Raw genomic sequence first — 25,340 nt, forward strand, 5'->3', positions numbered from 1 at the left:
GTATGTAATTTATTTAATTCAAAATACATTCTACTGCTGTCACAAAACAGAAAAAACGTTTTTTGATAAATAAACATTGCATTTCGCTTAATTTTAATGTTCATGCTGCCACCCATCTGCCTCTTGGTAAGTTGAATATTGAATTTAAGCGAAAAACAATATTTATTTGTCAAATAAATATTTTTCTGTTTTCTGTCAGTAGCAGAATGTATTTTGAGTTGAATAAATTGCATACATTCTTCTTTTTGTGTCAATTAATTTAATTCAAAATAATTTTTCTTCGACACCCTGTATAAATAATTATGTCAATGTTAATATTACTGAATAGAGAAATGATTAACCTTTCAAATGAGGTAGCACACGACCTCTATTCCCTATTTAAAAATAAGGGGTGGGGGAAATGGAAGGGAGGGGGTTGACAAATGACAGATGTATGTACCGTAAAAATATGTCCCCCTTAGATCAAAAATCGACCTGTTTCTTCATTTCCTTAAAATCTAATAAATAACTGCCAAATATCGAGATCGACTGTTGTCTTTGGCCCACTCTGTATATGCCAGAACGAAACCGCTTAGACAGAGAGGTATTAGATGTTCAAAATTGTTCAATATTGGAAGGTGTTTAAGAAAACAACAGGTTTAGAAGCAATGGGGAAGAAAAGATAGTAAAAGATGAGAAAATTTTTTTTCAAAATTACTAAACCATAAATCCCATGCTCCTCAAAAATTACAGAGAATGGCAAAACTAAAGAAGAAATAAAAGAATGAGAAAATGTTTACACATGTAGCAAGTAAAGCAAAGATGAATGCTTTTGGAAACAAACTAATAAAGAAAGAGAAAAGAGGAAGTCTGTCATATACTTGGTGTAAGAGACATTAGAAACATACACTGCGGTGCAAAAAAATCGATCCACTAAAAATTTGGTCATTTTTGATGTTTCAAATTTCCTAAAATGTTGTCCGATTTAAGTGATTTTTTACCACGTTATAGCCTCTCTGTAATAATATTGTTGCTAGACAGTCAAACTATCATTGTATACCGGGTGTACGAATCAAACTGTGTTTTTTTCTCAAAGTTCGCATCACCCTGTGGACTATTCTGGCATTTATAAAATTCTGAAATTAAAACTCAACTATAGCCTCAGGTTTTCTTAACATTTTGTCTTTTGGTTCATTCGCTTATGTTGGATAATAAAAAAGTTAGGTACTTTAACAACTGGCCATGTTCGTCATCAGTACAGGATGTTTCTAAAATATTTGCGTAATACTTTAAGGGGTAACTTTGAGGTACATGAGAAAATAATGACAATTTGCTTTATAATCATATGTCCGCAAACGCTTCGTTTCCGAGATACGGGATGTTCAATTTTTTTTACAAACTGATGATTTACTTATTGCTTTAAGACCAGTTGAGATGTGCAACTCAAATTTGGTGGGTTTTAAAACGTAGTTATTGCGCATTTTTTGACATACAATTAAGAATTTAATATTCACCAGTGACGCGCAAACGGGTATGACGGATAATATTACCCGTAGGCACGCCAATGGTGAATATCATCAACCCCGCATCAACATGGGTTTAGGTCAAAGAAGTCAACGTTGACTGCTGCATGTCATTTTTTTAATTATATATATACAGATCTTGACAGGGGAAGGCATGTGGCAGGTCTCTTTTTTTATTTGTCCCGTGCCTTTGATTGTCTGGATTTTAACTTTATTAAAAATAAATTTTACAACCTAGGTTTCAGAGGAGATTTCTTGGACTGGATAGTAGACTATTTGAGCAATAGAAAAATGTTAGTTTCATATCAGAATTCTGCTTCGACAGTTTTCAATATTAATAAAGGAGTCCCTCAAGGATCTGTTTTAGGACCGCTTATATTTATTCTTTTTATGAATGATCTTCCTGATTACATTAAATCTCGAGTTATTACTATTTACGCAGATGATACTGCACTAGCGATCTCTGCGCCTAGTAAAGAGGAACTTATATTATTATCCAACGGTGTTTTTGGGTCATTTGTAGATTGGTCCAAAGCAAATGGATTAATAGTAAACGTTGATAAAACTCAATTTTTATATTTTCATTCCCAAAATATTCTTGGCAATGTATACTCATTATCATTTAAATTTGACGATATACTTATTTCGTCAGTTACAACAACAAAATTTTTAGGTTTAAATATAGATTGCCGTTTGAGATGGACTGAACAAGTCAATGCAATAAATACAAAATTAAATAAATCGTTTTATGCTATTTCTAGAATAAAAGATACTATGCCGATATCAGCACTGATCAATATCTATTACGGCCTTGTTTACATCATATGAGTTACAACATACTACTATGGGGAAATTCTATTGACAGCTCTAAAATTTTTGTAACTCAGAAAAAAATTATTCGAAAAATATTCGGGCTAAAATTTCGGGAAACTTGTAAACCAACGTTTATAAAATACAAAATCATGTCATTCTATAGTCTGTACATTTACCACACTCTTCTGTTTGTCAAAGAAAATTTCAATCAATTTGAAACTAATGCTCATCGACATGATTACCATACGAGAAATTGTAATAAGCTCCGAATACCCCAGTTTAAAACATCAAGATTAGAAAATAGTTTTAAATTTATGGGAATGAAATTGTACAATAAACTTCCCGATGAAATGCAGGAGATTGCTAGTTTTAATAGTTACAAAAATAAAATCAAAAATTTATTATTAGCCAAATGCTACTATTCAGTCAAAGAATTCCTTGACTATAAACTATTTTAAACTATTTTATTTTTTATGTATAAATTGTTTTGTATATACAAAGTCTAAAATGTCTAAAAATGTTAGTCTAAATATGTTATTTTATAATATGTGTTAGGTGTTAGGTACCTATAAAAAATTGTGTAGCTGAACAATGTTAGCTTGTAACAGTTATATTACTGTATATGACCTGTCCTATACATTTGTAAAAATGTCTTGAAAGGATGAATAAATATTTCTATTCTATTTCTATAAAATTCCTAATTGTATGTCAAAAAATGTGCAATAACTACGTTTTAAAACCCACCGAATTTGATCTGCATATCTCGACTGGTTTTAAAGCAATAAATAAATCGTCAGTTTGTAAAAAAAATTGAACATCCCGTATCTCGGAAACGAAGCGTGTGCGTACATATGATTTTCAAGCAAATTGTCATTATTTTCTCATGTAAAATTACCCCTTCTTAAAGTTTGTCGCACTTATTAAGAAACACCCTGTACTGATGACGCACATGGCCAGTTGTTAAAGTACCTAACTTTTTTATTATCCAACATAAGCGAATGAATCGAAAGACAAAATGTTAAGAAAACCTGAGGCTATAGTTGGGTTTTAATTTCAGTATTTTATAAATGCTAGAATAGTCCACAGGGTGATGCGAACTTTGAGAAAAAAACACAGTTTGATTCGTACACCCGGTATACAATGACAGTTTAACTGTTTAGCAACAATATTATTACATCGATATTGTCAATGGATAAGGCTATAACGTGGTAAAAAATCACTTAAATCGGACAACATGTTTAGGAAATTCAAAACATCAAAAATGACCAAATTTTTAGTGGATCGATTTTTTTGCACCGCAGTGTAGATAAAAGCATGAACGAAGACATATTGGTACAAATAGAATCTAAATACAACTCACCCAAGGTAAAAATATCCCCAAAAGGGGGAAACCTTTTAATTACAATAACTAGGTAGGAAGAATGTTCTGAAAATGAACAGATCATAAATTTCACATATTAAACAACGAATGTAACTTTAAAAACTTCTAGGGATTCCTAATGTTACCCTAGACCAGTGCTAGTGCTGTTTTGTGACAAAGTAAAGCTAAAAGTAAGTGACAACAGGGTGAATGTGTGTTCAAACATAACTTGCAGTGTCTCATGTGTACCAAACTGTTATCTACAACGGATTTTACTCAGAGATAAGTTGACTTTATAAATTTCCCTAACAGATATTTTGACGAAAGGGCCTCGAAAACGTGTTAGACCTTGAAGGCAATGTTAGTTTTATCGATAAAGATGACGTGAAAGATTATGTCATCTGTCAAATGTCATCTGTTATAATTTTTATAGGTTAGCAACCCCACACCGTGGCCAAAATAGTTGTAAAGCAGTATTATGATATAGACTCCTATGGAAAATGTTTCAGCTTTACGGTTTACCCGAAATACAGTAATCTCTGTAACATCTATAGAGGAATCTTCCAGAAATGTCACGGAGTTCTCACGACTACCTTTTCGTTATTCAAATATGAATACCAACAACTAACGTCTAAAGTATATACAGGAAAATTTAAATTTTAGCTGTCGGGAAAATGGTACGATAAAATATGATGCTAATACATTCGATAGAAAGGATATTTACTTCTTCGCTGGTAATATTCTTCATTTAAAGCTGTATTATGATGTACGTTGCAGAAGAAAAAGCAGATGTAATGTATTTTTAACTTTCTAATTAGATAAAAATAACTTTTAGACAGACTGACTGATATTAAATTGATATGTTTAGGTAATAACAAAAAAAAACTGTTTGTTTCAAAATTTCTCCAAAAACTGTATAGTATTCATGAAAAATTAGTATTTTTATCATTATTTTAGGTTTTATTACTATTTGTGCGAGTTTGCCACGGGAAAGCAAGAAGGGGGAATCAGAGTGTTGAGAATCGAGGGACTGAGAATGGTGAAAAAGAAATGATGAAAATAGAGTAGACAGATCTCCTTCATAAAGAGAAATATCAAATGTAATTCGGTATTTGTCGTTTACTTCAGTCCCTTTACATCACAAAAGACGTCTAAGAGCACGATGGACAGACTACCAAAAGAAGGAAAAACATTCTGGCACTGTAAAAGAAGAACAGTTGAATATGGAGTAGGCCATATTCACTAGATAGACTGTGTGACGTGTATTACTGTAAAACGAATTTGCATGTTGATAACAAAATTACTTATTCTTCTTTTACATTAAAGAGAGTGGAAAGTCGGGGAAAAATTGAGTAAAATTTATATCTTCAGATATATAAAGTGTAATATGTGTGAATAAACGATGATAATGACGACTATTCTATAGATATTGGCACAATACTTACTCTGAAACGTATAAAAAATTTTAATTGACTCCAGTATTATTTTTAAAATCACTTAAACATTTATTAATGGTACAATATTTTATGATTTAATTTTTTTTAAGCCAAGCTAATTGACCTTCATAAAAAAAGTAAATATCTTTTCTACGAAATGCTCACCTAGAAGCGATTTTAGAGTAAGGTAAAATAATCTACAAAAAATTATTGGAATAGAAAAAAAAGTAATTCTCTGAATAAACGTTAGCTATGCTAAATGGTAAATATACGTATTATTGGAAAACGTCTGTTTATTTGCCATATTTTTGATTCCTATTGCGAATATTTGTAATATAACAAGTCGTAAAATAGCCTGATCCAATAAAATAAAATCAAAATATAATTAGGTACAGGTCGAAACAAATTTTATATCAAAGTTTAGGTGAAAAAAAAAAGATATTTTCAAGAAAGTGTATGATGATTTATATAACGGGATCATTATTTAAATAATAAAAAATAGGCCATTTTTGTACAGTTTAATTTTTACTGCTGCGGTAATTTATGGTCATGGCTTTCATTGTAGACATGCTAAATCAAATTTGACCCTTAATTTATTTAAATAATTACAAACAAAGTAAATAGCAAATTTACAAAAAAATATTATTTGCATTATAAATATTTTATTTTGCAGGAAAAGTCGCTATAATATGCTATAAATATAAAGCAAAAAAAATTAGTCGAAAAATATTCAATAGTTTATGAGTCAGATTTATTTATTAAATTCATTCAATAAATTATTTCTTCAATTGCAAAAATCAAAATTTCAATTAAACTCTCCTCCAAAATGGCGAGTTCTCAATGTATTTGTCGAAAATTTACATAAAAACAAAAGAAATGAAACCTCATAAAAGTGTATACTCTTTGGGCAACAACCGCGTTTTTGCAGTTGAAAAAATGATAACATTTAATAAACAAATTAAATTTCTCATAAACTATTGAATATTTTTCAACCAAATTGTTTTTGCTAAATTGGTAACATAAATTACCTGCAAAATAAAGTATTTAAAGTGTTTATTTATAATGCAAATAATATTTTTTTATAAAATTTGTTTTTCAAACGTTTCTTATAATAATTATTACGGGTCAAATTTAATTTAACAAGGCTCCAATGAAGGTTTTTCCCTTCAAATTTACAGAAAAAAATTGTAAAAAACTTCAAAAAAACAAGAATAACAGAAGCAGATAAAACAGTAAGTTGTGTGCAAAAATGACCAATTTTTCGTTATTTAAAGAATGATCCCGTTATACAAATCATATACTTTCTTAAGAATATATTTTGTTTCCACCTAAACTATATAAAATTTGCTCCAACCTGTACGGGATTACATTTTGATTTACGTGGATTGTAATAAAATAGGTGATTATTATTTTGACGCCTTTTAGTTTTTATTTGTTGTTCAGAGTGTGAAGCAAAAATAATCGAGCAACGTCCGTAATAATAATCACAAAGTATTTGTATTTAGGCAGGGAAATACATCGGAAATATACACAGGAAAAATAACAATCTAAGCAAATAAGATTGCCGCGATAGAATATTTTGATACAGACAAACTTTTAATAGTTTCTTAATACTTTTTGGAGTGGTGTGTCAAGGAAACCTTTTGAACTGATTTTTAATAATAAATAAATTAAGTCGTTAATAATAAATAGCAACAACATCAGTTCTTTCTTTCTATAAATAATTAGAAAGACTGTTTTACATCCCTAAATATATTTTAGCAGTTTTTAACAGAACATGTAGATATTCAAGCATTTACAAAACAAGAAGACTGTAAGACAAGCAGTTAAGGTCGAAAAACTTGAACCTGGGAGAGAGAAATCAAAAAGCTGAGCGTCTTATCGAATTCCGCCAGGAAAATGACTTCGTCATTGCAAACATCTGGTTTAAATTTCCAGAAGGGCGTCTGTACAAGTGGAGAACCCCTCAAGATGCACAACAAGGTAGAATAGTATCGAATCAAGTAATACAATAAATCACCGATTTCGAAACATTATAAAAGATATAAAAACTTATCCCGGTGCTGAGATACACTCAAATCATAATTAACTCTGCTCCAAAATACAAATTAAATTAAAGAAATTAACACAGCCAACTAAGCCTAGTAAGATATATCTCGACCCCTTTAGAAACCCTAAAACACATATCACAGCAGATAAATAGAAAAATACAGAATATAACAAATTAGTCCAGTCACAACTTAGGGGGTCCCATTGGTACTTTTAGCTCGCCGCGATTTGATGGTGGTATTATAGGTATTTTTGGTCGCTGGATCCAATGGAAGTGGTCTGGAAGCCCAAATGTGGTGCGTTTAATTGTTATTAACAAATTATGGTAAAATTAGGTGTTTTTCAGGAATTATTAGAAGCCCTGTAAATAAATTGATAGTGTTAAGGTCTTAAATTTTCAGCTTGCTATTAATTAACTTTTTTTTCATACGCGGGATCCAGACCTAGTACGTTTACTCACGGTTTTTGCTCTAACTTTTAAAAAACCACTTGGATTGACATGAAATTTGGCATACACGTAGCTAACATGCCAAACAAAACAAGTGATATTGTGCCTATGTCTGCTTTTACCCTGGGGGTGAGTTTCACCCCTTTTCGGGGGTGAAAAGAAACCATTAAAATAAGTCCGGAAGTGGATAAACTGATTAATTCTAAGCAACTTTTGTTCTATACAGTTTTTTCACGAAGTCGATACTTTTCGAGTTAGTTGGTATTTTTGTTGAAAAATGAACATATTCACTCGCAAATAACTCGAAAAGTATTAACTTAGTGAAAAACTCTATAGAACAAAAGTTGCTTAGAATTAATCAGTTTATCCAATTCCGGACTTATTTTAAAGGTTTCTTTTTAAAAGGGTAAATCTATCCACCCCCAGGGTAAAAGCACACATCGGCACAATATCACTTGTTTTGTTTGACATGTTCGCTACGTGCATGCCAAATTTCAGGTCATTAGAAGTGGTTTTTTTTTTTAATTTAGAGCAAAAACCGTGAGTAAACAAAGGTACTACAAACCGTTATTTTTGCAATAATTTATTAATAACAAAGTCGGAACGTGGTTTAAGCTATCACGACTAGTGACAATCAATTTAGCGTATAAAAATACTATGAAAAAGACTACAAACTTGCTGTAGATAACCCATTTCGAGCTTTTCGACGAATAAACAATTATTTTGTTATTAACAAAATAAGAACACATTTTGAGTAATCGCGACTAGTCGCATTGGATTCAGCGACCAAAAATACACCAGAGAAGACCTTAACACTATCAATTTATTTACAGGGCTTCTAATAATTCCTGAAGAACACCTAATTTTACTATAATTTGTTAATAACAATTAAACGCACCATATTTGGGCTTCCAGACCACTTCCATTGGATTCAGCGACCCAAAAAACCTATAATACCACCATCAAATCGGGGCGAGCTAAAAGTGCCCACGGGGCCCTCTATGTTGTGACTAGACTAAATATACCAAACGAAAACAGAACCATCAACGAATGTTGGTACGACATACAAAACTCGATTTTAGAGGAAGTGAGTCTTTAAAAACACCTACAATATTAGATACGAGACAATATTAAGGATCAAAATATCACGTGAGGCTTTTATGACCTGGAACCAGTCTTAAAAGAAACCTGTCGAGGCATATTCGCAACAAAGTCCTGAAATGTTATGTGTGATCCTAATTGTATGGTTACGAGACATGGACATTAAAAACGACAATGTTTAACAAATTAGAAGCATTCGAATTGTGGTGCAATCGACGGATCCTAAAAATATGGTGGGTTTCGTACACTTCCAATGAAGATGCTCTTAAAATGATGAATTCAGAACGTATGCTGATAAATTTCATAAGGAGGAAAAAACACAATACTCCTGACATAATTAGAGGACCTAAATACTATCTACTTCGCCTTATAATACTATCTACTTAGCCCAAGGAAAAGTGGAGGGAAAGAGATGGATTGGTCGAAAGAATCTTTCGTGGCTGCGTAATATTAGACAATGGTGTGGTTCCACAGTACAGTATTTCTCATGATCATCTTTCAGTGCGTCACAGGTTTTCGATTTCTTTCTAACGCATTAAATTGTATGTGACAGAAAAAAAGGCACGTCGGTGATTACATTTCGTCGGTGACATTTTTATAACATTTCTTCTAGTTATTCTAGTTGTCGATAGATGGCGCCATAATAAAAAAATAATTTTTTTTAATTAGATAATAATATTACAAATATAATCTGTATAATTTATAAGACTATACAAATCAAAGAAAATACCATTTTATAAATGCAAGAAACACATTTGATTTGTTTTTATTCCAAATTGAAAATAAAATGGGACAACTGTCAGATTTAACTAAAATGTCATGTTAGAATAAATGTCATAAATGTGTATTATCACGGACTTACCCTTTTTCCTATCATTTGTTACGCACTGAAAAATGATCATGAAAAGGACAATAGAAGAGTTATTTCGCTAAATAGAGAAAGGTTTCAACAAATTGTAAACATGATGACGGCCAACGTGTGAATACGGATAAATAATACTGTCTTTCCCAATAAGTATACTATGTACATTCTAGATAAAAATTAATAAAATCCTTTCAAAGCTACCGTATTTAATCATAAATGTATCATGTTATAATAATAAATAAATATAAGAAAAATCGTTCAAAAGGCTGATTCTAAACCACCCCTTATCATTATAAAACATCTGTAACATCACCATCAGCAATAAGTCTTGTCAAAATGATAAAAAGTCAATAATATGATTATGTTTGGAATGTAGTCATAACCTGATCCTTAAGGATCTTACTTCTTTCAAAGAGTTTCAGCAACCTCGCATACAACAAACGGTTGGGAATTCGATAAGCACAACAAATATGACTTTAAATGGCAGAGTACGTTAAAAATTTTACGTTATATTTACACACAACTAAATCAAATTATTATTATACAGGGTGTTTCTTTGGGAAAGTAACATACTGTAACGAAAGAGTTGCCGCAAATAACGGTTCCATCTCGACATGGACAGATCTTTACAGAAAGCTCTAGACGGAACACGAAGCGACGAGAAATACACGGCCTGAGTGATGAGGTAAAAGTGTCAATTTTTATTGACATATTGTCAGATTTTTTCCAAACATTTCCACACAAACGTTGTTTTGCGTGTCAAATTTGTATTTTTTATTGTTTTTACAGAGAATATTTCCGTTTTTTGCAATATGTAAGTATTGTTATAGTCACTATAACAATTTTACAAGGTTATGTAAATAATAAAGCATGATGTTTTATATAAATAGCAATAAAATGTATGTATGGGTGAAGTAACGTTAGGAGACTGAATTATTTAACTTTATACTAATTAAAAAGTCTTTAGATTCGGTAAATCCTATCTTTTCAACGTGTTTACAATATTTGTTTGGAAAGTGATCATAACACTGAATATAGCCGCAATTGGCCGTGACGTCACACTCCGGCCATGTATTGCAGGAATGTCAGTGGAATAGAGATGGCAAGTCCAGAATTTTCCAGAATAACGTTATTATGTATTTAAGCGGAACACGATGTTATTTTTAGTTAGTTATAAGATAGTATTCCAAACTGTAATACTTGTAGACTTGTAATAAATATAATCTTATATAAATCCGAACCGTAAGATTTATTTTAACTGGAAACTTGCTACAATACGTTAACTGAAAAAAGGGGACACTAAGACGATCTCAAAAATCATCTAATGGTGCGTCACCACATTGCAGCCGCATAGTTAAAAAAAATTTATCCGAGAATTTTCCCAACCAACTATCAGGAGGAAGGTGATTGCTCCACCACCTATCAGGAGGAAGGTCACGTCAGAGGTAGAACGAAAAAAGCAGGAGACGGGCGTATATTAGCACCAAACTCAGCCAAGCAGACTAAGATCTCGGAAAAGCTTCCTGAAAACATCAAGATCCATCCCCGAAGCGCCAGAGATGCGCCGAATACACCTATGGCAAGTTTCATTTTCCTCCCTCAGAGGAAATGGCTGCTGGACACAATTTACCTTATCCGACTTGGAAAGCGCTAAACAGACTTAGAACCGGCGTTTCACGTTGTGCTAGTAACCTGAAAAAATAGGGATACCAGGAGGACGATACCTGCGACTGTGGCGCGGTTCAAACCAGCCGGCATCTACTATCATGCGCAGAGATGAGGGAGACCTGCACAGAAGAAGACTTAATTATAGCAAATGACAGGGCCATCTATGCGGCCAACCATTGGAAATAGAGAATTTAAAGTTGTTTGTGTTCCGGACACGGAAAGTAAATTAAGTTTCAAAACTGATAATATCCTTATAGATCATTTTCATATCCGTCAATCTCCACGCGTTGCAAACAAAAGCGGCAATCTCCAAACAAAAATATTTAAAAAAAAAAGAAAATAAATAATTTCTTAAGCTCCTCTTTCTGGACCTCCGATCATAAACCACATTTTATATGATTCTTTATCAGTTTTATTGTGTTAATTTAATTTTGCTAGTTTCTACAGTTTTTCGGGGTTTCCAAAAATTATGGAAATGGGAGATTGCCGACTTTGATTTTACACCTTTAATTTTATGTCTCATGAGCACGTGATACCATTTGAACAACAAATACTGTATCGTCCTTTACTGTCTCAATAAATCAATAATATTTTTCTAACATAAAAAATAACATTTTCTAATAACATAAAAAACGGCTAAGAAAAAGACCAGTAAACTTCACACTAGTGGGTTGGAAGCAAAGGTTAAAATGGAATGTTTTGAATCGTAAAGGACTGAAATATCATTTTGCAATTGTTTAAAGAGATCTTCCAAATAAGTGTAATTTTTTTACCAAAAATATTAGAATTATAACATTTATCCGTTACTTTTACCCATAATGAAATGTATTATTTACTTGATAACCCACGTGATAAACTTGTCATTTGTCACCTGTCATAAAAGTCATATTTGTTGTACTATCCTGGCGAACGGAGACTGTACAGAAGACGAAAGGTACACAACTATGTAGGCAATATGAGGAGACTTAAAATATTTTGACAGGTAAACCTATAACTACAAAACAAACTTTCCTTATGTCTACATAGAAAAAAATCATTTAAAACACGATAAAATACCTGTCAAAATGTTTGCATCTCTCAGAAATGATCGGGAATTCATACCGGGAGTTAAAAAGTCAAGTACAGGTAGCCAAAACATACAGAGCTCAATTACAACAATTAAGGCCCATCTCTTTGACAGTTTCATTTTTGAACACGTTTTAAAAATAGAATAAATGCAATACAGTTGTGTTCGGCGAAGTCCAGGAATGTAAAGAGCGAGTAAATCATTAATCAGTCTCAAAACTAAAAAAAAAATTGTAATTAGTCGGTCGAAACCTTAATTATAAACATTTGTTCAGTTGAATACTATTGGGCAAACAAGGAGGAAACATTTTAATAGAGACGGAACAGAAATTAAGAAGATCGAAAGAATATACAGGGTGCTTCATTAATAATTGTCCATATACTAACTGGAGAAACCTTAGCACAAAATACGAAGATTTAACATAAAACACTTAAATAAAATGTGGTTCCTTACTGAGTTACAGGGCATTTTATCTAAAAATTTAAAAACTATTTTTGATCCGCATTTTAAAACTATTCGACGTATCCTTTTCATAACTGGCAGGAAGTATAGGTACTGTACAAACTACTAAACTGTGTTAAACAAACATTTCTGTCTATTACCAAAGGCGTACGACGGAGGAAAGTGAATGGTTGACCCTTTCCAAATTCTAGGCCACTGGCGTAATTGCTGTTTTAGTTCAATTTTTGGATTCTCCAATACTTTCTATGAAAATAATATTTATACTCTTCATTCGTAACAATAAAGTCATTAGTTTTCGAGATATTTGAAGTTAAAAATGAAACGACACGGTTATTTTAATTAATGTATTGTGTCGCTTCATTTTTAATTTCAAATATTTCGAAAACTAATCATTTTATCGTTACGAATGAAGAGTATATTATTTACATAAAAAGTATTGAAAACTTAAAAAATACACTAAAATAGATATTTCGTCAGTGGCGTTGAATTTGGGAAGGGTCAACCAGCCACTATCTCCTGTCGTACGCCTCTGGTAGTAGCTAGAAACGTTTATTTATCTTAATTTAGTAGGGTGTACAGTACCTACATTTTCTGCCAAGTATGATCAGGATACGCCAAATACGTAGTTTTAAAGTACTGGGCACAAATAATTTTTAAATTTTAATCATATGAATCATATCATAAATTAATCAAAATAACTGTGCCGTTTCATATTTAACTTCAAATATCTCGAAAACTAATGACTTCATCGTTACGAATGAGGAGTATGTTATTTACGTATAAAGTATTGGAGAATCTAAAAATGGCACCAAAATAGTAATTTCTCCAGTGGCGTAGAATTTAAGAAGGGTCAACCATTCACTATGCCCTCTCGTGCGCCTCTGGTAGTAGATAGAAACGTTTGTTTATCATAATTTAATAGGGTGTATGGTAGGCACACTTTTTGCCAAGTATGAAAAGGATACGTCAAATAGTTCTAAAATGCTGAGCAAAAATAGTTTTTAAATTTTTAGATAAAACACCCTGTAACTCAGTAAGGAACCACATTTTATTTAAGTATTTTAGCTTAAATCTTCGTATTTTGTGCTAAGGTTTCTCCAGTTACTATATGGACAATTATTAATGAAACACCCTGTATAGAGGAATAATTTTTCCATGACCAGCGACAGGTAAATATATATATGAAGATAATCAGAGAAAAGACGAGGGACCCGAAATAACAAAGACGAATGGAGATAAGGAGTGGGGTCAGGCAAGGTTACATACTGTCGCCATCATTGTTGAATGCGCATTCTGAAGAAATCATACAAGAAGATTTGATAAACGAGATAGTCGGCATAAAAGTGAATGAAGTTTAATTAATACCATTAGGTATGCCGACGATACAGTCATAATAGCCGACAACTTGGAAGACTTAAAAAGAATAATGAATACCTACAATATTAAGATATAGTGGAGAATACGGACTCTCCCATAAAATAAATGTGACATAAAAGATCACAGAGTGATTTGAAAAAAAAAACGAATTCTACATGTGGTAATTGTTTAATAACATATAAATGAATGATAAAAATTATTAGGTTTCTTCGCTAAATATTTGCTTTTGTTTGGATTTATGACTAATACATATATTAGTAATCTCTTTTTACCAAAATTTTACCCGCTGTACATTTTTTGTGTACAAAATTCAGTCTAAGAGAAAACTTCAAGAAGAAAAGAGAATTTCAAAAATAAAACTGCCTCTAAAGAGTTGTTTTTGTAAATTACCGCCAATAATTACCAAATACCGCGTTTTGCTAAGTACCACAAAAATAACTATATGGATTAGCGTTTAAAGCGAATTACTCAAAAATGTTGGTGTCCACATGTAAAAAAACATAATATAAAAAGTGGAAAAATGTAAAATATATATGTATAAAGATTAACTACAGAATAAAGATAAATAATAGGGTCTTTATAGGTATAAAATCTTAATTATAACTAGGTTAACGTGGACGCAATCGATATGTTTGTTATACAATGCAGTTAATTAAGTTATTAGAATCCCACGGTTTAACAAGGTCTCATTTGTTTATTTTTTTTTCTCTTCAAGTGCAGCTGACGACTCCATAAAAGGAGTTGAAAGCTCGTCCCAGCAAAATTATAACTAGTCTGAACAAGAAAATCGAGTAAAATAATAAATTTCTAGAAATTAATTGCGTAGTATAACAATTAAGGGGGAAATAATCAAAATTGTATCAAATCTTTCATATTTTCATATTTTAAATCACAGTTGATGCTGTAAAATTCTGGCATTCGGTTCTATAAGTGGAAGCGCAATGCATTAACACTTTTATTGTTTTGTAATTATTTGGTGATTAAAAAGGATGCATGGAAACGTAGTTTTCGACAATGCACTTGCTTGTTATGCTAGTAGAACACAGATCATATAAAATTGAACGGAAAAGAAAGGACAGAAAGATGTATCAGGTCTTGTAGGTCAGATAGTGAATCTAACGGTAGATTGACCACCTAAATTCCATAAAATTTTCAAGTAGCATATCACAATGGGAGTGAGACAATGGGAAGTAGTGGCACAGGGCCGACAAACATGGAAGGCAATAAATAGTAAACGTGGCAAAGACTCACGAAGAGTTGTAGCGCTATTGATAATGATCATATCACTTAGCAGGTAACGTTTTTTAAGGTACTAGTACACTTTAGAGCAGAGGTTCTCAAAGTGGGTGACGCGGCACCCTAGGATGCCTCAAGCATTTGCCAGCGGTGACGTGGAACATGTAAGAAAAGTCGAACAAACGGCCGCTGTGCCACTGTCCAAGCGAAACATGCTGACTATTTGTACTTGTGTATTCTCGATGGCGACCGAGAAACAAACAGCCGAATTCGACCTACGCGACTGCTACCTGCATTAATTCCAGTTTAATTCTTGCAGCCGATAAGTGAGTTTTATAAAAATTAGAGGTAGATTTTCAAAGTGGAAGTTTTAGAATATAACTGCAGAAGAAAAGTGACGACCTAAGTAATTATATTCATTGGAATTAATATGTATAATATTCTGTACTTTTGTTGCTATTTTTGCCATAAAATATGCATTGCACTATTACGGTTGGAAAAACCTTTCGTTGTTGGCAATTTTTTGCTCTCTTTTATTTGGGACATTTTTTTTATTCCAGAATAATGGAAAATTGGCTGAAATCTGGGTCTTTGAAAAGGAAATGTAGTAAAGTCACTGAAGCATCTGAATCAACTGATTCAGTGACAACTAGCAGAGATGGGGAAGATGCAAATATCCACGAGATCCATTCGAGTCCAGCTCATATAAGTTGTTCTCCCTCAATTCGTGGAAAGGAGGTTCCTTACCAAAAAGAAATTCGGGGAAAAATAAGAAGGTATGATCCTTGCTATCTCACGTTATATGGCTTTATTCAAGTTGGCAACGAACAGGCATCAGAAGGCCAATGCTTTAATTCAAGTTAATTGTCATAAAATTGTTGCTAATGGGTGCTTGGTTCTATCTAAATTAAAAAGACATTTGGAAATTAATCATCCTGGTTTAGCCGATGAGGCCGAAGAAACCTTCAAACGTTGTGCTTCATCTATTCAGGCAGGGTCATGCATGATAGAAAGAGTCTGCAAAAATGAAAACGAAGACGCCACTGAAGCATCATTTATTGTTGGTTTGCACATTGTAAAAGCTGGAAAACCCCATACCATTTCCGAGGAACTGATTAAACCTTGCGTGAAGGATGTCGTACAATGCATGTTAGGTCCAGATATGACCAAGAAGATTGATAATGTGTAGATTCAAACAGCACTATTATAAGCAAGAGAATTCACACTGTTTCAGACTTTGTAGAGAGAGAGCTTATAAATAGATTAAAAACTTGTGAATTCTTCAGTTTACAGCTTGATGAAAGTACCGACGTTGTTGGACTTGCTGTTCTGCTTGTGTTTGTGAGGTTTCCATTCGGGATGAAAATAGAAGAAGAACTCCGTATGTGTGAAGAGCTTAAAAGTTATGCCACTGGTGAAGAAATTTTCAAGGCTATCCACGAGTATATAAAAAAAATGATATAGAGTGGAGTAAATGTGTGGATATTTGCAGTGATGGAGCGGCTGCAATGGCTGGTAAAATTAGAGAGGCGGTGTCTAGAATAAAGGTATTGGCAGACAATGCCTCCAGCAGTCATTGTATTTTACACAGCCATTCTTTGGCAATTGAAAAGATGCCGCAAGATTTGAAAGACCTATTGGATGGTTACCTATGTGAAAATAATTAACCATGTGAAGAGCCGTCCGCTTTAAGTACGCCTTATAAAGTTCACCGCTGAAGATATGGGTATGGTTGGTACGGATTCCTTAAATCTTTTGCTCCACACAGAGGTCCGGTGGCTATCGACGGGAACAATTTTAGGGAGACTATTTGAACTAAAAGATCCACTGATTATCACATTTACAGAGGAGTCTTTCATCCAAGAATTAAAAGATGTCAATTGGCTCCTAAAATTGGGATACCTTTCAGACATCTTCGAAATAATAAATAAAACCACCACTTTGCTTCAAGGCAAAGGAGGAGCACAATTAGATCAAATCAAAGTCTTGCGTAAAAAAAGTTACATTTTTCAAAGCATGTGTTGAAAAGAGGAACCTCACAAATGTCTCTCGATTACAGGAAGTTGTTATATCAAATAAAATCAATCCTCAAACGAACTTCTTTGAAATTGTTATTGCTCATTTGCAAAGTTTGGAAGAAAGTATTGTAAACTATTTTCCTGACATTGATTCAGATAACTTATATAGCTGGATGATGGACCCGTTGTCGTGCGACCCAAAAAATAAACCTGTGGGAATGACAAATAAAGTTTTTCAAAATCTACTTGAGATCAGCGAAGATAGCAGTTTAAAACTCAAATGCCGTGAAGGAAACCAAGAAGAGTTCTGGATGCAGGTATATTCAGAAAATAATGTTGGCAAGGTTGTAGTAAAAAAACTTGTGTGTTTCACATCGACTGATCTCTGTGAGTCTTCTTTCTCCGCATGTGCTTACGTTAGAAACAAATACAGAAGAAAACTTCAAGCGTCAAGGAATTTGGGGGTCAAATTTACAAAGATTCCAAGATATCAGGGGGTCAAGATATAATGAAAACATCATCGAAACAGTTTCATTCATCACATTAAGTAAGGATATTTGAATATCAAATGTACTTCATTTTATTGATCTGAAATAAAATTTATATTGAAATCAAATGAGCTTCAAAATTGTATTTTTTTTTCATTTTTTGTCGTTTCCGAAATCGCTTCAAGGGTTGTTGTGCCTCGAAATATTTTTAGCCCTACAAGGGTGCCGCGACTAAAAAAGTTTGAGAACCGCTGCTTTAGAGGACCAAAAATAATAATATTTTTTAAGAATTTTTTTTTTTCAGAACCTTTATTAAAAATTAACATAGAGCTTTTTACATATTAATATATAACTCTTAGAGAGTACAAAAAATATATCTTTTTTCATTTATGCACGCACATTAATATTGTAGAGAGCGCAAAACTCGAGGACTCGAAAAATGATGGCGGACAGTTAATCTCAGGATTGGGATATCTGAAACAAAAAAATCGTACGGTATTTGAAAAAGGAAGGTTTCTTACGTGACAATTTACCACAATTTGAACAAAAAATAAAAAATTAATATTTTTTAACCATGAAAAACTGAAGAAAAACGGACGAATTTTTCACAAAAATTTTTCAAATTTCCGTAAAATCTTTTTTTGCGGAATTTTTCACTAACGGTAGTAAATTGTCACGTAAGAAACATTCCTTTTTAAAATGCCATACGATTTTTTTGTTTCAGAGATCCCAATCCTGAGATTAACTGTCCTCCATCGGAACTAAACTACTTTTTTTCGAGGCCTCGACTTTGGCGATCTCTACAGTATTAGTGTACGTGCCTAAACGAAAAAAGATATATTTTTTGTATTCTCTAAGAGTTCGATATTAACATGTAAAAAAGTTTATGTTAATTTTTAATAAAGGTTCTGAGAAAAAAATCTTGAAAAAATGCTTATTGTTGGTCTTCTAATGTGTACTAGTAATTTAATTTACTAAAGCTAAATTTTTGACAGTTGATTATTGTGATTGTGTAGAGAAACATACTGCGGTCGGTCAAGCGAAACGCAGAACAGGGGTTACTGAGAGGGTATCAAAGTTGCTTTCCTACGAAGGTAATTAAATCCATTTACTAAGGCTGAAAATCAGTACACACATTCTAAATTGAATATAAATAAAAGTTATTACAGTCGGTCAGCTGTATGACGGGACAGAGCCGGTCGGTCAGCCCCAATGAATGTACAGGGTTATTCACTATATTTTGACTCCCTTGTAAACTGCTTTATTCACAGAATTAGAAAAAAAAATGTAAAATACAAAAGTTATTCGATTTTTTAATTATGATTTTTTGACATATATATCGTACTAGGGGCGTCATCCATCTGGGAATGATGACGTAATCGACTATTTTTTTAAATGAGAATAGGGGCAGTGCTAGCTCATTTGAAAGGTTATTCAATCCTATATACAGTACTATAAACATTAAGATCATTATTTATACAGGGTGTCAAAAAAAAAATTTTGAATTATTAATTAAACAATTGATTTAATTAAAAAAAAAATTTTGGACACCCTGTATAATTAATCATGTTAATGTTTATATTACTGAAAAGGGAATTGAATAACCTTTCAAATAAGCTAGCACTCGACCCCTATTCCCATTTAAAAAATAGTCGATTACGTCATCACGTCCAAATGGATGACGTCACTAGTACGATATATATGTCAAAAAATCATAATTTAAAAATCGAATAACTTCTGAATTTTACATTTTTTTCTAATTCTGTAAATAAAGCAGTTTACAAGGGCGTCAAAATATAGTGAATAACCCTGTACATTCACTGGGGACGACCGACCGGCTCTGTCCCGTCATACAGCTGACCGACTATAATAACTTTTATTTATATTCAATTTAGAATGTGAGTACTGATTTTCAGCCTGAGTAAATGGATTTAATTACCTTCGTAGGAAAGCAACTTTGATACCCTCTTAGTAAACCCTGTTCTACGTTTCGCTTGACCGACCGCAGTATATTTCTCTACACAATCACAGTAATCAACTGTGAAAAATCTAGCTTTAGTAAATTCAAAGATATTTTTCAGCGCTACCTCTTGGACTATTAGACGCACAATGAGTCGAAGGTTCAAACCTCCACGGCTTGAACCGTACGTCAAAGGTGGCAAATGATGTCACATAAATGTCAAAATGTAGCATATTATGTCACATAACTGTCAAAATGTCGCAAATTATGTCACGTAAATGTCAAAACATCGCAAATTATGTCACATAATTTGTGACATTTGAGGTACGGTTCAAGACACGGAGGTCAAAGGTCAATGTGTGCTCAAGCTGCTTAGCTTCTACTACAATGAGTGAAAATGTAAATAATCAAATGGAATTTTTAAAATATAAAATTTTATATCGAAAACTACGTTTGAGGAATATTTAAAAAAATATAAACTGTCAATTATTTTTTATTTTGCCGAAAATGGTGTTTCTCATTAAAATATAAAATTAAAATTGACAATCTGGTAAATATATTGTCTGTATTTTATTGATTTAGAGACCAGAACAAGCGGACCACTGTGTAACTTACTTTAGACTCTAAAAACTGCGTTTGAGGTCCACAAAAAATGGTTTCCTACCAGTAAAGAAAAGATAAAAAGTGATTTTAGTAAAAATTATAAAAGTGTATACGTGTGTATAAGTCGTGTGTACACCAACATTTACGATCTACCCTTTTACCAAAAAAAAACGCAAAATGAACCAAAGTCCACCCCAATAAAGAACCAAACAAAAATAAAATTAATAAAAAAAAATCTCAAAACCAAGCATGCCACCAGCACGAGCACATCCCTCAACCCGCGTCCACGTCCCCGTTGAGCAAATTTCGATTGTATATGGCCTGTCTGTAACTGTACCTATTGACAGTGGGAGACGGTCGGTCGGGCAGGGGCGGCGCGACAACGCCGCCCTCCGTGTTGTCCAGCAAGCACACCGACGGTCCGGTCGCTCCCGCCAACGATTCGTCCACCTCGCCGATAGAGTGCTCCACCAGGCTGACCGTCAGTTCCGGGTAATGTGACATTTTGGAACGTAACATGAGGCTATAAGTTTTGTACCGCTTCAGCTAAAACACACAAAAAAACATTAGTTAGGATCATGAAAATAATTGAGGGGGTTAGAGGTAAAAGGGTTTAAGTGTACTTTTTTAAAATTTTACTCTAAGTATAGATTCACATACCTAAATGGCATTAGAACTTGGTGGTAAAATGATTTTAGCATATTTCGCTCTACAGTCGCCATTACATTTAGTTCACTGAAAACAATTGCAGTTTGCTTTGGTAGCAAACAGATTTAACCATGCGCTTGAACCGTTTTACCACAAAACTATTTTTAGTATTCTGTAAAAACAAATAGTAATAAACGGGTTTAAGTGCGCTTGAACGATTTTACCACAAAACTATTTTTAGTATTCTGTAATGTGTAAACACATTTTAATACAGGAATAATTTCAGGTAAATAAATATTAGATTTGTGACCAATTTTGAAGACTAATTAAGTATTATGCAACGTGCCAGTTGTAGTATACTGTGGATAACAGCTGGGACAAAAATGATTAGTAATATGTAGTTAACATCTGCACTTGAACCGTTTTACCAGTAACATTTATCAACACCATGTACTGATTCAAGTACATTTTTTTATTAATTGAAAAAAAGGAAGGATATAGTAATAATATACCCGTATATTTTTATCATTTTATAGTACATTGTACAATAGAAATATTTTAGTTTAATGACTTCTAGAATTTATAAGACTCAAACAACTTTGAAGCTGATTATTTCAGAACTATCAAAACTGCACTTAAACCCTTTTACGTCTGGCCTCCTCAATTTATTTTAAATACATTTGGCAATACTGCAAGGTGTCTTGTAGCAATGTCATCGCTATAGCTACATTTTGCGAATATATAGGGAGAATATGACAGACGTATTTTTCAGGAATAGCACACCTGCCTACGCGAACTTATGGATTTACCCTCCCTTCCCCGGAGAAACCATGTTCAAACCCAAAGTATTTTCATCTCCACCCTTTCCTCCCTGCACATCTAAACCAACTACTAGTCAACACGCACTAGCCAAGAGTGATATTTTAAAGGCTTAAAATCACAACAGTTATTTTTCCTGAAAGACGAAACTACTGAAGAGACCTCAGTCTCCGTCGGCTCCAACACCCCCAACCAATGTAGCAGTTGGAAAAGGATTTGGAGAAGGTGCTAAGAATCCCCGGAAAAAATTAGGCTACCATAAAGAACGACAAATGCATATGACTTCATACAATGTTAGAACTCTTATTTTAGACCAGAAGGTGATGGAACAGGAGGAAGAGCTGAAAACAATGAAATGAGGAGAAGACACTTCAAATGGTGGTGTAAGACTTATTATACATAGAAAGCACACACAAAATATAGCTGAAATTAACAGCATATGCCCGAGGATTGTACGAGTATACCTCAACTTTAAGGTATGTAATCCAACGGATGGAGAAATTGAAGAATTTGATGAGGGCCTAAAAACAGCATTACATACTACTCAGCATATTACACAACAATATACAGAAGTAGCAATGGGCAAGTAGCAGAAGTAGCATATGACGAAAGAAATGAACTAGGGCGAAGATTGCTCAACTTCTTACACAACGAAAATTTATCCATTATGACCTTTTTTTTTTCGATAAAATGCCTCAGCATAAATGGACATAGATAAGCCCAGATGGCAGTGTCAAAAATTAGACTAATCCAAGCAAAGATACGATTCAATGTCAAATTGGAAAGAAGCAAGATGATCTTAAAAACATGAAAGATGAGATGGACTCCCCCAGAAAACAACGACCTGTAGGAAGATACACTAACCAACCATATACAAGACTAAGGGCCGGTTGTTCGAACGCTAATCAAAAATGATCATTATCAAATATTTAATTACTGTCACCAACTGTCAATGTCAACTTTTTTTGGGTTGCTGAAAACATAATTATGGATTACAATTATGAAATTAGTTAATCGGTTATGTTAATAATTGTTATGTTAATTGATTAACTAATCTCATAATTATAATCAATTATGTTTTCAGCAACCCAATCAAAGATGACATTGACAGTAATTAAATATTTGATAGTGATCATTGTTGATTAGCGTTCGAACAACCGGCCCTTAGAAAACGAAATAGAAGATGTTGTATAAGCAAATAATGTGATATCAAAGGCACTAAAAGAAATGAAAAGGGAGTGCTGTCCAACCGTCGAGACCAAAATACCAAAGAAGACAGCTGATGGGAAAATACGACTCCAACAATAATGAAAAAAATTTCATAAATACGTAGATACACAGATCAATTCGTGAAGACATAATAGAAATCAATATATGAGAAATAACTAAAATAATTCAAGAAAACAAAAGTTTTGAGGTGAATTACGAACAAGATAGGCAACAGAAAAATGTAAAAATAAGAAACAAAGATGGAACCATTACTAAGGGTAGAACCTAAAACCAAATCCTTTTATCGCGAAGAGAGAGTGCTAACGAGAGGCAAGAAAAGGCCCTTTCCAAAATCACAAACCAGGTATCAGAATTAATGCCAGAAAGGCATACTTGTAACCAGGCAGATCTGAACGAGTATGGTATCAACATATGTAAATGGAGAGAAGCTCTGCCATTTGAGATTCGCAGATGATATCGTCCTTATAGCCGATCGTATGGATGATGCAATATTAATGGGAAAAATATAATATTACGCTTCCTTGGAGGTTGGACTAAAGATTAAACTGAACAAGACGCAAATAATGACTATTCTACTGCTAAATCTAAATATTGATGTTGATAAAGGGGATATTGAGCAGACTGCATCGTATAAGTACTTAGAACATGAAATTCCGTTGTGAAAAAATAACCAGACATGTGAGCTCCTATGTCGAAATTATTAGCCTAGGCAGTGTTTGATAAATTAAACTATGTATTTAAACCGAACCTACCCATATGCCTCCAAAGAAATATCTTTGACCAGTGGACCTGTACTCACTTATGGAGCGGAAACAAATACGGCAGTGAACAAGATTCTTGAATTAAAATGTTCTTTTACTTACTTCATAAGTTAAGTAAGCTTCCTTTTCTTTGTAGTTTTGAATGACCTGCGATTTTGATCCTTTCTCCGGTGGCGATCTCCGGTGATCGTCTAACATAGCTCCCAGTCTCATTACTCTCTCCTCATGATCTGCTAATTGCTCTCTCTGTAACAAATAAAGCCCATACATATATTCAACAGTACGATTATGGTGTTAAATTTGACATTTTTATACCAACGTACTGTGGTTCCAAATGCCGAAAACGTGATCATGAACCTTTAAAATCGCATAATTGTTCATACACTTTATTATTACTTTCTGTACTATACTAGAATTACTTTCGTAATTAAGGGTTTTTGGCATTGCTGATTACAAATCTGATATTTTTTTAAAACAAAATGCCGGATCCCATATGACGGAAAGAAATTAATAACATCAATCAAAACGCGATATTTTTTTTTTAAATTTATAATTTAAGGTCGCTGATTACAAAGCTGACATCATATTTTTGAAAAACAATATTTTATTTTAAATGCATATATTTTTTAAATATTATAATAAAACTTTTGAATGGATTTTGGAAATTGCTGCTTACGAATACAACTTATTTTTGAACACAACAACATAGGTATAAGGTATAATAATATTCAGAACCTATTATTTATGTACAACTGCCAATGCATACTCAACAACCGGCAGAATAATGTAATATGCATCATTTCACACTTTAGTATTCAAACAACTACCAGCAATGCAAAGTCAGTTAAAGCCCCAATACCTCAATACCAAAGCCCCCAATACCTCAATCAACGGTTAAAGGCAGCTAAAGCAATGTGATTATGTATCTTCTTATTGTATATTTTGAGACTAATAATCGTTAGTTGCGGAACTATGCAGAAATTTGTACTTTTTGAATGTATATTTACAAAATTTTGGTTATTTCAAGTATATTTTTACTATTTATTAATTAATAAATTTTATGCATTTATTGATATCAAATCTTAAGTCAACTTATATATTACATTAATACATACTTGAAAAAAAAAGAATCTGGTTTACAGCGATAAAATTGATACAACTACAAAATGTTTTATAGTGATTTCAATTTAAGCGTTCTTTTCACTTTCACTGCCAGCCAATATAACGTCGTACATGGCTCACTTGACCCTGAGTTATGAATAAAAATACATCCGGTCGGATCCCTATACCTGCGTATTACGACTCTACGATAGTATGAGAAAACAACTTTAAAATGATAATCCCTAGATAGGGACTTTTTTACCTCATGACCACATTTTCAGCCTTTGGAACCACTGTGCAACGTTGCTATATTTCTAATTCAGTCGTGG

General features: G+C 32.9%; 1 protein-coding gene across 3 annotated transcripts in view; it reads right to left on the minus strand.

Moving 5' to 3' along the window:
• The window catches only part of LOC126886753 (PH and SEC7 domain-containing protein), a 347,358-nt gene that overhangs the window by 15,581 nt on the left and 306,437 nt on the right, over positions 1–25,340 (minus strand). For all 3 annotated transcript variants that reach the window (XM_050653768.1, XM_050653769.1, XM_050653770.1), the window contains exons 15-16: positions 24,013–24,156; positions 20,790–20,998 (exon numbers count right to left, since the gene is read on the minus strand). In XM_050653768.1, the coding sequence (XP_050509725.1) occupies positions 20,790–20,998; positions 24,013–24,156 (353 nt within the window). The remainder of the gene's footprint in view (positions 1–20,789; positions 20,999–24,012; positions 24,157–25,340) is intronic.

This window comes from Diabrotica virgifera, chromosome 6 (assembly GCF_917563875.1).
Source record: "Diabrotica virgifera virgifera chromosome 6, PGI_DIABVI_V3a".
Classification (NCBI taxonomy): domain Eukaryota; kingdom Metazoa; phylum Arthropoda; class Insecta; order Coleoptera; family Chrysomelidae; genus Diabrotica; species Diabrotica virgifera.